Raw genomic sequence first — 12,798 nt, forward strand, 5'->3', positions numbered from 1 at the left:
CACACTTGCAAGCCCTGGTAAGGGATGTTGCTCTAAACACTGGTTACTTGTTCTCGCTCTCTTTAATACAGGCTATGAAAACAAAAACTGCCTTCAAAGTGTGTTTAAGTCACTCTCCTTAAATTTGTAGGCCTTAAAGGATGTTATGAGGATTTAAAATTACATGAGCGGTTTGGAGCCCTTTAGCACACATGCTCCACACGTACTGAGCTGTGGTGTTCATGCGGGAGGTGTAGGTTTGAGCCACGTCATGCCTTGAATCCTATTCTTTATTTCTTTATTAATTTGTATCCACTTTGCCAGCCAATAAAATAGCAAAAATGAGAGTGTGAAAATAATTTACATAAAAATGTATTTAAAATTTGTTTAAAATATTAATTTTCACATTAAAATTATGGCAGCCCCACATTTCTGCCAGTTATGGAACAATTTCCACCACAGCCAGCAATTTTGCCTCTAATAAAATTAGTATAGGAAAAAAATGTTAGTTGTTTAAATAAATGTACAGATATGCTATAAGTGTGCAGATATGTTATTTACAAAGTGTGCAGTTTACAAGTGTACAAATTTTAGATTCTGTGTATTAATATGTCAGTTGTGATGGACGATGTATAATTATGAAAGTTTAATTGTTTCGGCTGAATATAGCCTGCGGGAAAAAAACTGTTCTTGTGCCTTAGTTTAATTTAGATTAAATTTAGACCAAAAATTTAGATTTTAATAGTAGATTGTTATTTAATATTTTAAAAAATGTGTCAAATTATTCAGAAAATGTGACAATATTATTTACTTTTGTGTATTTAGGATTCATTAAATGCAGTCATTTTATTAACAAAAAGGTTTTGGATTTCATTTCCACCACAGAATGAATGGAATATTGTTATGTAGTGGAAATGATATTTTCTCATGTGATGTATATTCACTGATGGACATGGCTCATGGACAAATTAAATAAACTAGCATGTGTGCTTAAAGAGTTTAATTTCTAAAAGTGTACAGGGTCAAACATGGCTATATATTTCACTTTTTTTGATCTATTATGCACTAGAATGTGTCTAGGGCACACGTTGGTGTGATTTAAAGCACACTGGGGCAATGGCTGGGGTTACCTGTGCCACAGAAAGTGCGGCAGGGGTAGTAGCAACCCTTGGCCTCGTCAGGAACCTCCCCAGGGGTGCTGTGAAAATGCAGGTAGGTGGATATCCGACTGGACTGGATGGCCACCAGGTTTCCTCCAATACCTATAATATAATAGTACACATATCAGACAAATACTGTATATACTGAGAGTACAAGGACAAAACATGAACTAAAAATGAGGAAAAAAAAACTGTTGCCGGTTTCAAACACGTTTGAGACTTAAAAGTAAATCTGCGAATAACTGTCATGTCAGTGAAGCTTCTGCAGTGAAATCTATGTATACAGGCTTCATTTTTTTCACTGTCAGACTGGCAGCCATGAGTCACCAGTACTAGCTCTGCTTTTGTCCACCGCCTCTTTATCTCTCTCTTTCTTTCTCTCACACACCAACACGCACAGCACAGCCCTTCCCCTCTCTCTCTCTCTCTCTCTCTCTCTAGTAGAGTGGTGTCCAGAGCCGCAGTAACGATATGTCACGCCCAACAGTTCTGGGGGAAGACAAGCAAGCGAGAGAGAGAGAAAGACAGGAGACAGAGGACAGAACAGAACGGACAACACAGAGACTGACTGAACATACACATTCTCTCCTCTTTTTATACCATCTGGCTTGCCACTCTGCTGAACTAAAACATCTGCTTTTGAAATAGAGCTAAACAGAATGGAATAAAATAGAATAAAATACAATGGATATTTGTAAAGAGAACAAAACAAATCAAACAGAAGAGAACACACAATACAACTACATAAACTACAATTGCACAGAGCTGAATAGAGTAGAAGAGCAGAAGGACTAAATAGAATGAAACAGAATGAATCTAGATGAATAGAATATAATAAAACAGAAATAAAAAATGATTGAAAAATTTGATTGAAAAGATAGAAATTTTAGTGAAGGAAGACACTGCCAAATCCATCAACCAACTGTTGGGGATTTGGGAATTGCTTTAAAAAGCTATTGCCCAACTTGCCACTCCAGGAGAAACAGCCAGAAATGTTTTTTTCAAAATGTTTAGTAACTGAGAGTGGACAGTCAAGACGAATGGACATTATTTAAAAAAATATACATTCAGTTCACAGCCAAACAGGAATTCGGTAATCTGAATTACAATAACAGCAAATCCATTTCGCACATACAGTAGTACATTCATGCCCACAATGGCAATAACATTTCCCATCGTTAAAGAGCAGACTTGAGGGAGAATGATTATCTTTTAGCACAGCTCAGGCTTCTGCACAATTAGCCCCAACAAGGCCGTGTTTATGTTTAATGCAGAGGTTACCATTACGCCACACTGTGCCACGTCCCTGTGGCAGTGCTGGAGAGATGCCATCTGTATGGAGGAGTGTGTGGGCAAGTGTCTGTGGTTCAGATTAACCGTCCAGGTCAAAAATTTCTTCAATTTCTCACAAACAAGCAACAACATGGCATTTTGGATATGGGTTGGGGGCATGAGAAAGGAGTGTATAGGAATTTTTTGACCTTTCCTGGAGCAACCAGGTCCAATTAATCCGATGCTTGTTTTAGCTATGTCTGCCAACAGGAAATGGAGATGATATGCAACCTCATTTCTGTCCAAGCAGCAGGATTAACATATATGGACGCCGTAATCTGGGTCACAGATCTGATGAGACTTTGGCTGGGTGTGCAGCAGGGGTCTATTATGGTCCCAATTGGTTTTTCGGTAAGTACACTGTCTGGGTTGGGATGTGCAAAACTAATTATTTTTAATCTGTTTATAATAAGGTCTGTATAATTATTAGGCTGGATACAGGTTTATTTGACTCCCATTGGACAAGTCCTGAAGGGAATTTTTGTAAAACATTGTTCTGTTCAAAACAGAACTACTTTAAATAAATGCAATGTTTGCAGAGAGACTATCAAGAAAAATAGCATGAGATGCAATGTAATAGCCAAAAAGTTCTGTCTGAATGTATAGATATATGCTGTAGTTTTAATTGGGATGAATTTAAAGATGCTTTTCTGAGAGTTTTATCATACATGTCTTACGGCTAAAGCACAGCACGCTAATTAAAGCAGTGCCACTAAAAACCTTAGTACTAAAAAAAGATGTACAAAAAAATCTAGATAAACCACACTAATTGGTTTGTTGGGCAACCATTCGACCACTGTGACCCATCCTCGTACTGGGAATGATAAGAGAGGTCTGACTTTGCTCTATTTACGTATAATGGAAACTATTTTCCTCTACCAAAGTGGCACATGAGCATGTGTATGTTGCAATCATTTAAATTACCTTCTCTGACACGCTTCCTGTTTGGCCAGATAAACCACAGAAGCCTCTGTTACTCATCCTATCTCACTCTTTCCTCCAGTAATTCCTTCTCTACTCAGTTCTACGTCTCTGTTAGAACTGAGAATAAAACCTTTGATTTTGAGATATTCTGATATAAATTTCTGTCTTCTTTCACTCACACACACACACACACACACACACACACACACACAGAGATTCAAACAGCTGTTTGGTGGTCTGGGCGGGAGAACATAGACAGGCTGCAGACAGCGTAAATGTCTCTCATTAGTGTGCTTTAATTAAAAATCGTATGGCTCTTTGTGGAGGTGCCATGGTCCTGGCTTCCTCTCCTGTTACCACGCGAAGCTCAACTACCGCAATTAATGAATTCACCCTACAGCTCAATCTCATCCAACTCTATTTCAGCTTTATTCCATCCTTTGGCTTTTTCTCAATATGGAAATGCTCATTAAAATCACAAAAGTGGCTATATCTGCCACAAGGATTCTTGTGTGACTTTAAAAGAGGGCGGTTATTGCAGAGATGTTTCTTTGAGGTAATAACAGTCTGAAAGGGGACTGAAATATCAGCTGAGAGCAACAATGTGTGCTGTGGACATGGGGGCGTTAGGAATAAAGGTCTACAAATTAAGGTTTTAAAAGCTTAAACCTTTCAAAAGACAAATAAGACACAAGACAGACAGGTAAAAATGGAGATATTGATGTAGTTTGGCCTATTATGCAGAGTATTGACCAAAACGTCAAGAATTATTCTCCAGTGTTGAACTATTTGCAGATTTCAAAGGAAGACAAACAGTACAAGCTCTATAGAATATTTTTGTATAGAATAACAAATCTCACCATTGATAACAGGTGTGTAAACCACAATCCCAGCCAGGTTGGGATCAGACACAGTTTTGTCCAGGATGAGTCCTCCAATACTGAAATAGGGACATGTTATTGCGTTAGAGGGGCAAATGAAGATCCACATGCTTTTTCAATATGTGTTGCGAATCTGTGGCCAGGTGTTTGAGGTGTGTGTATGTGTGTTTCACACCTGCTGATGAACATGGCAGTGATAACGGGCTCCCAGCCCGAGTAGAGCAGCTGACGGCTGGCAGGGTGTTTGGAAGAGATGACCATCCACAGCGGAGTCAGACACATGAAGAAGACACACACCAGAGACGACACATATGGGTGAGAGTCTGATCAATCAGACAGAGAGAAACACCTCAGTGAATACAGATTCTGTATTTATGGTAAAATACAGAAACATTTTACATTTAAATCACTTTTTATAATTTAATAATTATTCTAAATTGGCAGTTTGGGACACTCCCGCTGCTTTCATGCTCTTAGATATGTGGCCAAAATGTTATACAAAATACTGTCTAAAAGATTTCTGTCACTAAAATATTCTTCTTTTTGAAAGAAATTTATACTTTTTTTCAGTGAGGGTGCATTAAATTGATCAAAAGTGACAGTAAAGTCATTTATAATGTAACAAAATATTAATATTTCAAATAAATGCTGTTATTTTGAACTTTCTATTCAAAGAATCCTGGAAAAAAAATCCAATTATGGTTACACAAAAATACTAAGCAGAAACTCTTTTAACACTGATAATAAGAAATGTTGCTTGAGCACAAATCAGCATATTAAAATGATTTCTGAAGGATCATGTGACACTGAAGACTGGAGTAATGGCTGCTGAAAATTCAGTTTTGCCATTACAGGAATAAATTACATTTTAAAATATAATAAACTAAAAAACACTTATTAACACAATGTTGCTGTTTTATTGTAATTTTCCCATAAGAGACAGTAGTGAAAACTCAACAGGAGTGTCGTCCTGCACTCTGACCACACTACACACGCCATTTTTCAAAAACTGAGATGGATTGACAGCCATAACGGGAAACTGACAGGAAAAAATAACCACAACTGACATCTTGTTGATGACAGAAATCATGTTGTCAGCTGTAGCGTCTGGACCAATCAGACACACCATTTGTCATTTAATTTAACAATAGGCAGACACTAAACTGCTTGGATTGCACTGGCATGCATTGGTTACCGTGACAACAACTTGTTACAGGAAGCGCTAACTTCACATAGCACACGCGACGCCATGTTGTAAACAAACCACCTGTTATAATTAATTATAACTAGTTATGATTAATTATTCATATTTCCCCATGAGCTGATTCGCTACACAGCTGTGCTTCTGTTCAGACAGAGCACATAAATTGAACTCACACTTAGAATTTTGTTATGACTTCTATGTGGGGTTTTGGAATATTTTGAAAATGTATTTAAATATATTTACAATGATTTTACTGGCAATACAAAACTAAGTAATATTGTGGATATCACAATACATTTTATACGTTTGTATTTGCTTTCCTAATATAAGTTTCCTAAAGATTATGGCATTACATTCATGATTCTTTTTTGTCTCATGAGCAACTCAAAACATTTCCGTAGTCTCTTGAATTTGATTCATTTTCACGTAGCACATTCTTCCTTTTCAAATCGACTCAAAACCTATGATTGATTTGATTCCCAATTTGTTTTGCGGCATTGCTCAAAAATGTTCATGTTAATCTTAATGTGGCGCCCCGATCAGGACGGACAATCATATTCTGTTGCTGTGTACATGCAGCCGTACTGACTGGCTCTAATTGGATTTGAGCAGATTGAGCGAAAAAATTATCTTCTTAAAAAAAACAAAATCAAATCTTTTGACGCAGACAGTGATGCAAAAGAGGTTTCACTTTTTGCTAGATACTCTTCATCACACATGAAACAGCCTAAATCTTTAAATCCCAAACATAGAGGCAACATCTGTGTGACTATATTTAGTGTGAGACGGGCGGTGTGCGCTAATGATGGCAGAAGCCTCTCTTCTCGGCTGGTTGGCATGGCTGATATGGTTTTGGCGTGGCACGGTGGTGCCATTTGCCTTGCCCTCACCTCACTTCACCTCTCTCAGAAAAGGAAAGACTAAAAAAGGAGCACGGCGCTCAGTCTGGACCAGTCTGGGGCTTATCACACTGAGTCATCATGGCCCATTAAACTCAGCATAAACACTCCAGAACGCTGCTCAGGATGGCCCACGTGTAACTTTCACACTTTTTAGATATAGTGTTTGTGTGTGAGAGAGACGCTGGCTATTTGGCTATGCTTGTTAGTGCCAAATGTTTGAAAAAGTTGCCACAAACATAAAGAACCATGTTGAAAACCAAATTTAAAGTGATCATTCATATTTAAAAAAAAAAACTGATAAATTAACTGATCCTTGATCTTTTCAAACAGGTTTTACAGTATGAATAAAAACAAACAAGAATAGACAACAGTTAACTTCTAAATTAATAATTTTTTGGTTCTTTGTTAGTTTAAATATAATTTATTAATATTACACTAACATTTAATAATATAAAATATTTAGAAACATTTTATATCATTAAAATAAACAACTAAATACCAACTATAAATAATTACTTATTACATATTTTAAATAGAAAAATGTAACTTTAAATTAAAACAAGGTAATAAAGTGAAATTAGGAACTGTCAAAACTGGAACATTTAATAATTTAATATTATATAATATTTTCATGATATTAAAATACTCTCTCTCTCTCTCTCTCTGCATAGATATATTATAAACATATAAATCATTCAAATGAATAAAATTTAAAACAAAGCATAAATTAAAAAAAAAAATTAAAGCATATATTATATATTATATACCTAACAGGAATGAATACATGGACAAGAATTTTAATTTCTAATTATTCTAATAGTACCATTTAATGATACATTATATTTAAAAATATTTTCATAATCTTAAAATATAAAAAAATTAAAAATGATATAAACACACACATATATATATATAAAAACATACACAAGAAGAGAGAGAGATACATACTGAGCCCTGTGTGTGTGTGTGTGTGTGTGTGTGTGTGTATTTCATGAGAATCTGCAGACCCAGCGAGGTCATGCACTGTGTCACAACACTCTCATTGTCCTGAGCCAGACTCATTAGCAGCGTGACCCTACCCATAAAACATATCAACCCCACTGCCCCATAAACTGTAACTTACACACCTCACATCTGCTGACACCTGCAATAGAGTGTGAGAGTGTGAAATGTGCTGCTACGTTTAAGATATATTACTGATCACACTTTAATATGACAGATAAAGACTGGAATATGTTCAGTTTTTCCACATAATATTCTTTAGACAGCTTTATGACAAATGCATCTAAACATAATTCACTCAAAGCTAAATCCAAAGTGACGGATTCTTGCGCTCTCTAGTGGTAGAAAACTGAAAGTATCTCTGATCTGCTGGAGAGAAACTGCTACAGATTTATCAAACTCTAACCTACTATCTACTCTGGGCAAAAAATAAATCTCTTTCGGTCTCTTTTACAGTTCCTAGTGAGCTGCCTCGCTGTCTGCTGTCTACATAGTTTGCTTTCTTCGAAGGCAGCATCCTAACCGAAATGGAACTCATTTGAGGTTGTCCATACTTACTATGTACAAGCATACTTTGAATTTGAGTGTGCATATGACGCCAAAAATGCTATCTAGCTAGGCAGCTCACTAGGGTTTGGAACAGAGCCCTTCTTTTTATACACATCTTTCTCACCTAGGCAGTTGTAGAGGCCCTGGCTGATCCATGCCAGGATGGCCAGCGTGATGAGGTCACCAAAACTGGCAGCGATGGGTGTGGCTACATTATCAGGGTTGATGCCTGTCTTCTTAGAGCCCACAATCACACCCACCATTATTATACCTGAAGAGAAGAGACATTGTTCACCTTACTCACTTGGAACTGGACATTCATAATGTGAAACGTTACTAATAACAAACATGACTAATGTGGTATTGTGATTTAACAATGTGGCCCATTATTTGTTGTGAAAAGAAACGCTTTAGTAAATACATGTAAGAGTATTAGAGGTTAATCTGTTGTACAGACCCTGCAGCAGAGATGCTATGAAGGCTGTTGCGACACTACTGGAACACAGCAACACGGCGTGACTGATCTGGAACTTTCCTTCAGGAATCCAACCCAGTACAACAGCCACTACTGCTGCCAGGAACCCTATTACTGTGGCCTGCACCTGAGAAAGAGAGACAGACAGAGGTAACAATGGGTTTCATTTATTTAAAAAAATATATATACTTTTTTATTTTATTAAATATATAAATAGGTATTTTATTCTTTTTTTCATTTCGTTTTTAATTATTTTCTTATATTTTTAATTTTTATATATTTGAAAAAATATATTTTAAAGATAAAATAACCAAAAAATGTTACAAAAACAATATAAGTTATACATTAATGTAAATATTACAAATATATTTATTTTTTATTTAATATATAAATAGATATTTTATTATTTTTTTAATTTCGTTTTTAATTATTTTCTTATATTTTTAATTTTTATATATTTGAAAAAATATATTTTAAAGATAAAATAACCAAAAAATGTTACAAAAACAATATAAGTTATACATTAATGTAAATATTACAAATATATTTATTTTTTATTTTATCTTTAATTACTTATTATATATACTTACACAGACACTTCACTTTGTCTTTGTTTTATTAGTGTCTGTGTAAATATGGAAACCCGTAATCTTGATAAGATCTCTCTTCTTTTTCCAGGTAAAAACCCTGATGCAAAATAACCGTGTGTGAACGTATTTAACGTTCCTGATGGCGTTTGCTTGTTTACAGTCTACAGTACATGTAACCCTACTGAAAGCTCTTACCTGTTTCAGCGCCAAATTCCCAATAATAAGATTCCACTTCTCTATGGGTGAGTCCATTTTCCCCACATTCACCTAAAGACAACAAAATTGATGAACAATTTTTTTCCTCTCATTACTATTACATTCAGTCACCTGGACTGTGGTCACTAAGATGTGACACGTATGTTTTATGCAAATTTTCTAGCACTTAAAAGCAAAGGTAAAAAGTTGAAGAGTTGACAAAACATTGATAAATGATAAATATTTCAAACATTTTCACCCAAAAATAAAAGCAACTTTATTTAGGACCATTAAGATCTTGTGCAGTGACAATTTTTACATTAGTGTTATGCAAAAAAATTATATATTATTTAAATTGTAACATATTTATACATCATGGTAATATATAAGAAGTTGTATTGAATTTAATGTAATTAATTACAATAATTACATTGATTTATATTAACAATTTAATTTACATTAATAAAAAAGAGAATAACAATGCAGAAAAATCTTAATGGCCCTAAAAAGAGGCTTAAAATATTATATAAAATACAATGTTTTCTTTTAATCTTTTGATTCTAGACCTAAAAGCTAAAATAAGAAAACAATAGTATGTGACCAAATTACTTCTGTTCTGAGTGGTGGATTTTGGCATTGGGTATTTTACATTGAAAGAAAAAAAAACTGACATGTGAGGAAAAGTTAATAATATTTTTGGTTTGGAATGGATCTCTGCCCACAGAGTAACAAGATGGCCGACTCCACAACCGATGAGCCAGTGTGTGTGCGCAAGTGTGTGCGCTTAAGAAAATACAGGAAACAAATGTAAATGTGAAAGAGCAGCGTGTAGGAGAGAGCCGTCTGAGGGCAATAGACTCAGTGTGTGTTTTTCTTTTCCCCCCCCCCAGCTGCATGAGGGTGAACAGAAGGCCTGTACTTTCGCCCCTCTCCTCCGCACGGTCCACACCGCCAGGGTTTGTTTATTCTTTCACCTCGAGGGGGGACGACAGATTTGCCATGAGGACACTAGACGCTAAACAGCATGAGCTGAAACCCCTCTGAGCTCTAAAGTCCCGGACTGAGAAAAAAAAAAACACACTAGCTACCAAAAAAAAAAAAAATCACTCTGGCAGCAGATAGCAGCCGAGACTCCAGCGCCCAGAGGAAAGGGCAGGAGAGGAGAGTGGGAGAGAATCTGTTACTAAACTAGATTATATAATCTTTGTCTATGCACACATACAAACACACCTGAGACTTTAACTATGGAAAGGTTTAAATGCACAATACGTTTTTAAAGACGACAAGAAACAGCATTTGGAACACATTTTTACAAGGGTCAGAAATTAAGGTGCTGATGTTGCTCATGGCAAAAATGCCACAAAGTGACAAAAATGACCCCAAAATTCATGTTGCAGCAAAAATAAATAAATAATATTAAAATGTATAAATCTATACCATTTGCACATAAATTATATTTTATATTTCGAAATAATATTTAATACATTTTTACCTTTATTTATTTATTAAATTTGATTATTTAAACACTTGACAAAATGTTCAGTTGCTGTGGTTGATGAGGTAATGACATTATTGTTTACATCAACAGAAAATACGCAAGTGAGGTGTAAGAAGTATAAATATATAGTAAGTAAAAGATTATAAAACAAACTTTTTCTTTAAAATATTGTGCACAATAAGACAGTAAAGATTACATGTTGTCTTGAAAACTTACATGTGCTTTTCTTACTCAGACACATGGGGGTTGGAAATACCTATTGAGTCATAACCATAATAACAGGCTTGCTAGATATTCTATCACTGATATATGGTTTTTACTACCAGGCCTAGTCTGTGGAGATGGGCACTAGCATGAATCGTCAGGTCCTGACAGGTGAGAGCATGCCCAAAACAGGCCAAGATCTCATCATGAAGCAACTTAGCATCAGTGGAGCACTTCTTGTGAGAGCTGACAGTCACTTCTAATCAAATTACAGGCACACCTAATGTGAACTAAAGCAAGATCCAATTATGTGAAAACAGTTGTAAGTTAGTTAGGCTACTAACCGCTGTGGAAAGCCTGGAAGCGAGGGTCATCTCTAGGTTTCCTTTCAAACCCAAAAGAGCCGGAACCAGGATGAAGATTTCTGTAATGTTTTTAAATGCTTCCCAATGCTGAAAAAAAGAGAATAGAGATTTCTATTAGGTCTATGGAGTGGTTCTCAACCAGGGGACCAGGGCCCACTAGGGGGCCTCAACAAACTTCCAGTGGGGCCCCCCAAAAATAAGACAGCTTATTTAAATTTAGTTATATTACCATAATCTTACTTAAAATGCAAAAATAAATTAATTAATTAATTAAAAATAGAAATAATAAAAAATTAACAAATAAAAGTTCAACATTAAACAGACATAATATTTTTGAGTTTATTCATTTTTATGACAACAGAAGTAACAGAGGTACAGCTTAGATAGGAGGGCCTTCAAATATTATCCTCAAATGCTGTAGTCAGGGCAAAAAGGTTGAGAACCATGTGTGACTATGTTTTTTTTTTTTGACTAGTTTTATTATCCGTTAGCCAAAAATCGTAAGTCGAATTACATCAAAGTTTAATACTTAAAGGGACAGTTCACCATTTTTGTGAAACACAAAATAAGATATTTTGAAAACTGCTTCAGTGTTTTTTGTTCATAAAATGAAAGTCCAGTGTGATTTTGGACCCCATTGATTTTCATTATATGGACAAAATCATCTTCAAAATACCTTCTTTTGAGTTCCGCAAAAGAAAAAGACAAACAGGTTTGGTAACAACATAAAGGTGAGTAAATGCTCCCTTTAAAGTTTCAAAAACTCACTTGTACTATATCCAGTACAACTCCGGCCGAAACCGTCCCGAACCCAGCTAGAAGGAAGGGCACCAGTATCTGCAATGCCATGGCGAGGGGTGACTCTTTGGGCATATTTCTAGGTGCCTGCTGCTGCCCTTCCTCTTCGCTCTCCTCTTCCTCATCGGCCTCTTCTCCCGAAAGCCTGCCCTCAGGCAGCATGGGCTCCGTCTCTGCATAGTGTCCATCTCCAGCATCAGACATGCTGATGGACGTTCGGCTGCTGCGGTCCGAGTGGCGGCGGGGCTCGCGGTGGAACCCGTTCTTGAGGGACTCTGGCTTGGGCGTGCCGAGGTCCACCATGGCCAGCCGTTCCTCCTGTAGTGCGGTGTAACCAGCAGGTACCATGGTCTGAAGCAAGGAGGGTATGGGTCTGAAAGAGACGGAGCTCCAGGCTCCTTCAGCCTGAGCTGCCAGACTAGGGCCAAGGGAGCTGAGCACAGCGCCCCCTATGGTTCGGAGGCTCATATTGCAGACAGGAACTAGCTGGGCTCATGGCCCTCTGGACTTTGAGAAGAGCAGCAGATCAGCAGAAACAGCAGGTGGCATCCATAACAGCTACGAAGAAGCCCTGACAGTATCGCAGTGACCTGATAAAGATAAGCACAGAGGAAATTCATCAACAAAAGCGTCACATTCGAGGTCACACTATCATTATATGCTTTCTTTTAGTCTGTCAGCAGCGGTTATTTGATCTAGATGCTGAACTGGCAGTCATAGTGTTTAGTACACAGTCTAAA

The 12,798-nt window shown here is 36.6% G+C and overlaps 1 protein-coding gene across 2 annotated transcripts in view; it reads right to left on the reverse strand.

The window, feature by feature from the left end:
• LOC107726006 (solute carrier family 41 member 2-like) overlaps window positions 1-12,544 on the reverse strand; it is a 38,337-nt gene extending 25,793 nt beyond the window's left edge. For both annotated transcript variants that reach the window (XR_001638204.1, XM_016535458.1), the window contains exons 1-8: window positions 12,029-12,544; window positions 11,240-11,347; window positions 9,194-9,265; window positions 8,391-8,535; window positions 8,058-8,204; window positions 4,452-4,599; window positions 4,256-4,335; window positions 1,110-1,241 (exon numbers count right to left, since the gene is read on the reverse strand). Coding sequence is in view for 1 of the 2 variants with exons in the window: in XM_016535458.1 (XP_016390944.1) it covers window positions 1,110-1,241; window positions 4,256-4,335; window positions 4,452-4,599; window positions 8,058-8,204; window positions 8,391-8,535; window positions 9,194-9,265; window positions 11,240-11,347; window positions 12,029-12,526 (1,330 nt within the window). In the remaining variant the exon portion in view is untranslated. The remainder of the gene's footprint in view (window positions 1-1,109; window positions 1,242-4,255; window positions 4,336-4,451; window positions 4,600-8,057; window positions 8,205-8,390; window positions 8,536-9,193; window positions 9,266-11,239; window positions 11,348-12,028) is intronic.
• Window positions 12,545-12,798: the final 254 nt, after the last annotated feature.

Source organism: Sinocyclocheilus rhinocerous, unplaced genomic scaffold (genome assembly GCF_001515625.1).
Source record: "Sinocyclocheilus rhinocerous isolate Xijiao unplaced genomic scaffold, SAMN03320098_v1.1 scaffold395, whole genome shotgun sequence".
Classification (NCBI taxonomy): Eukaryota; Metazoa; Chordata; class Actinopteri; order Cypriniformes; family Cyprinidae; genus Sinocyclocheilus; species Sinocyclocheilus rhinocerous.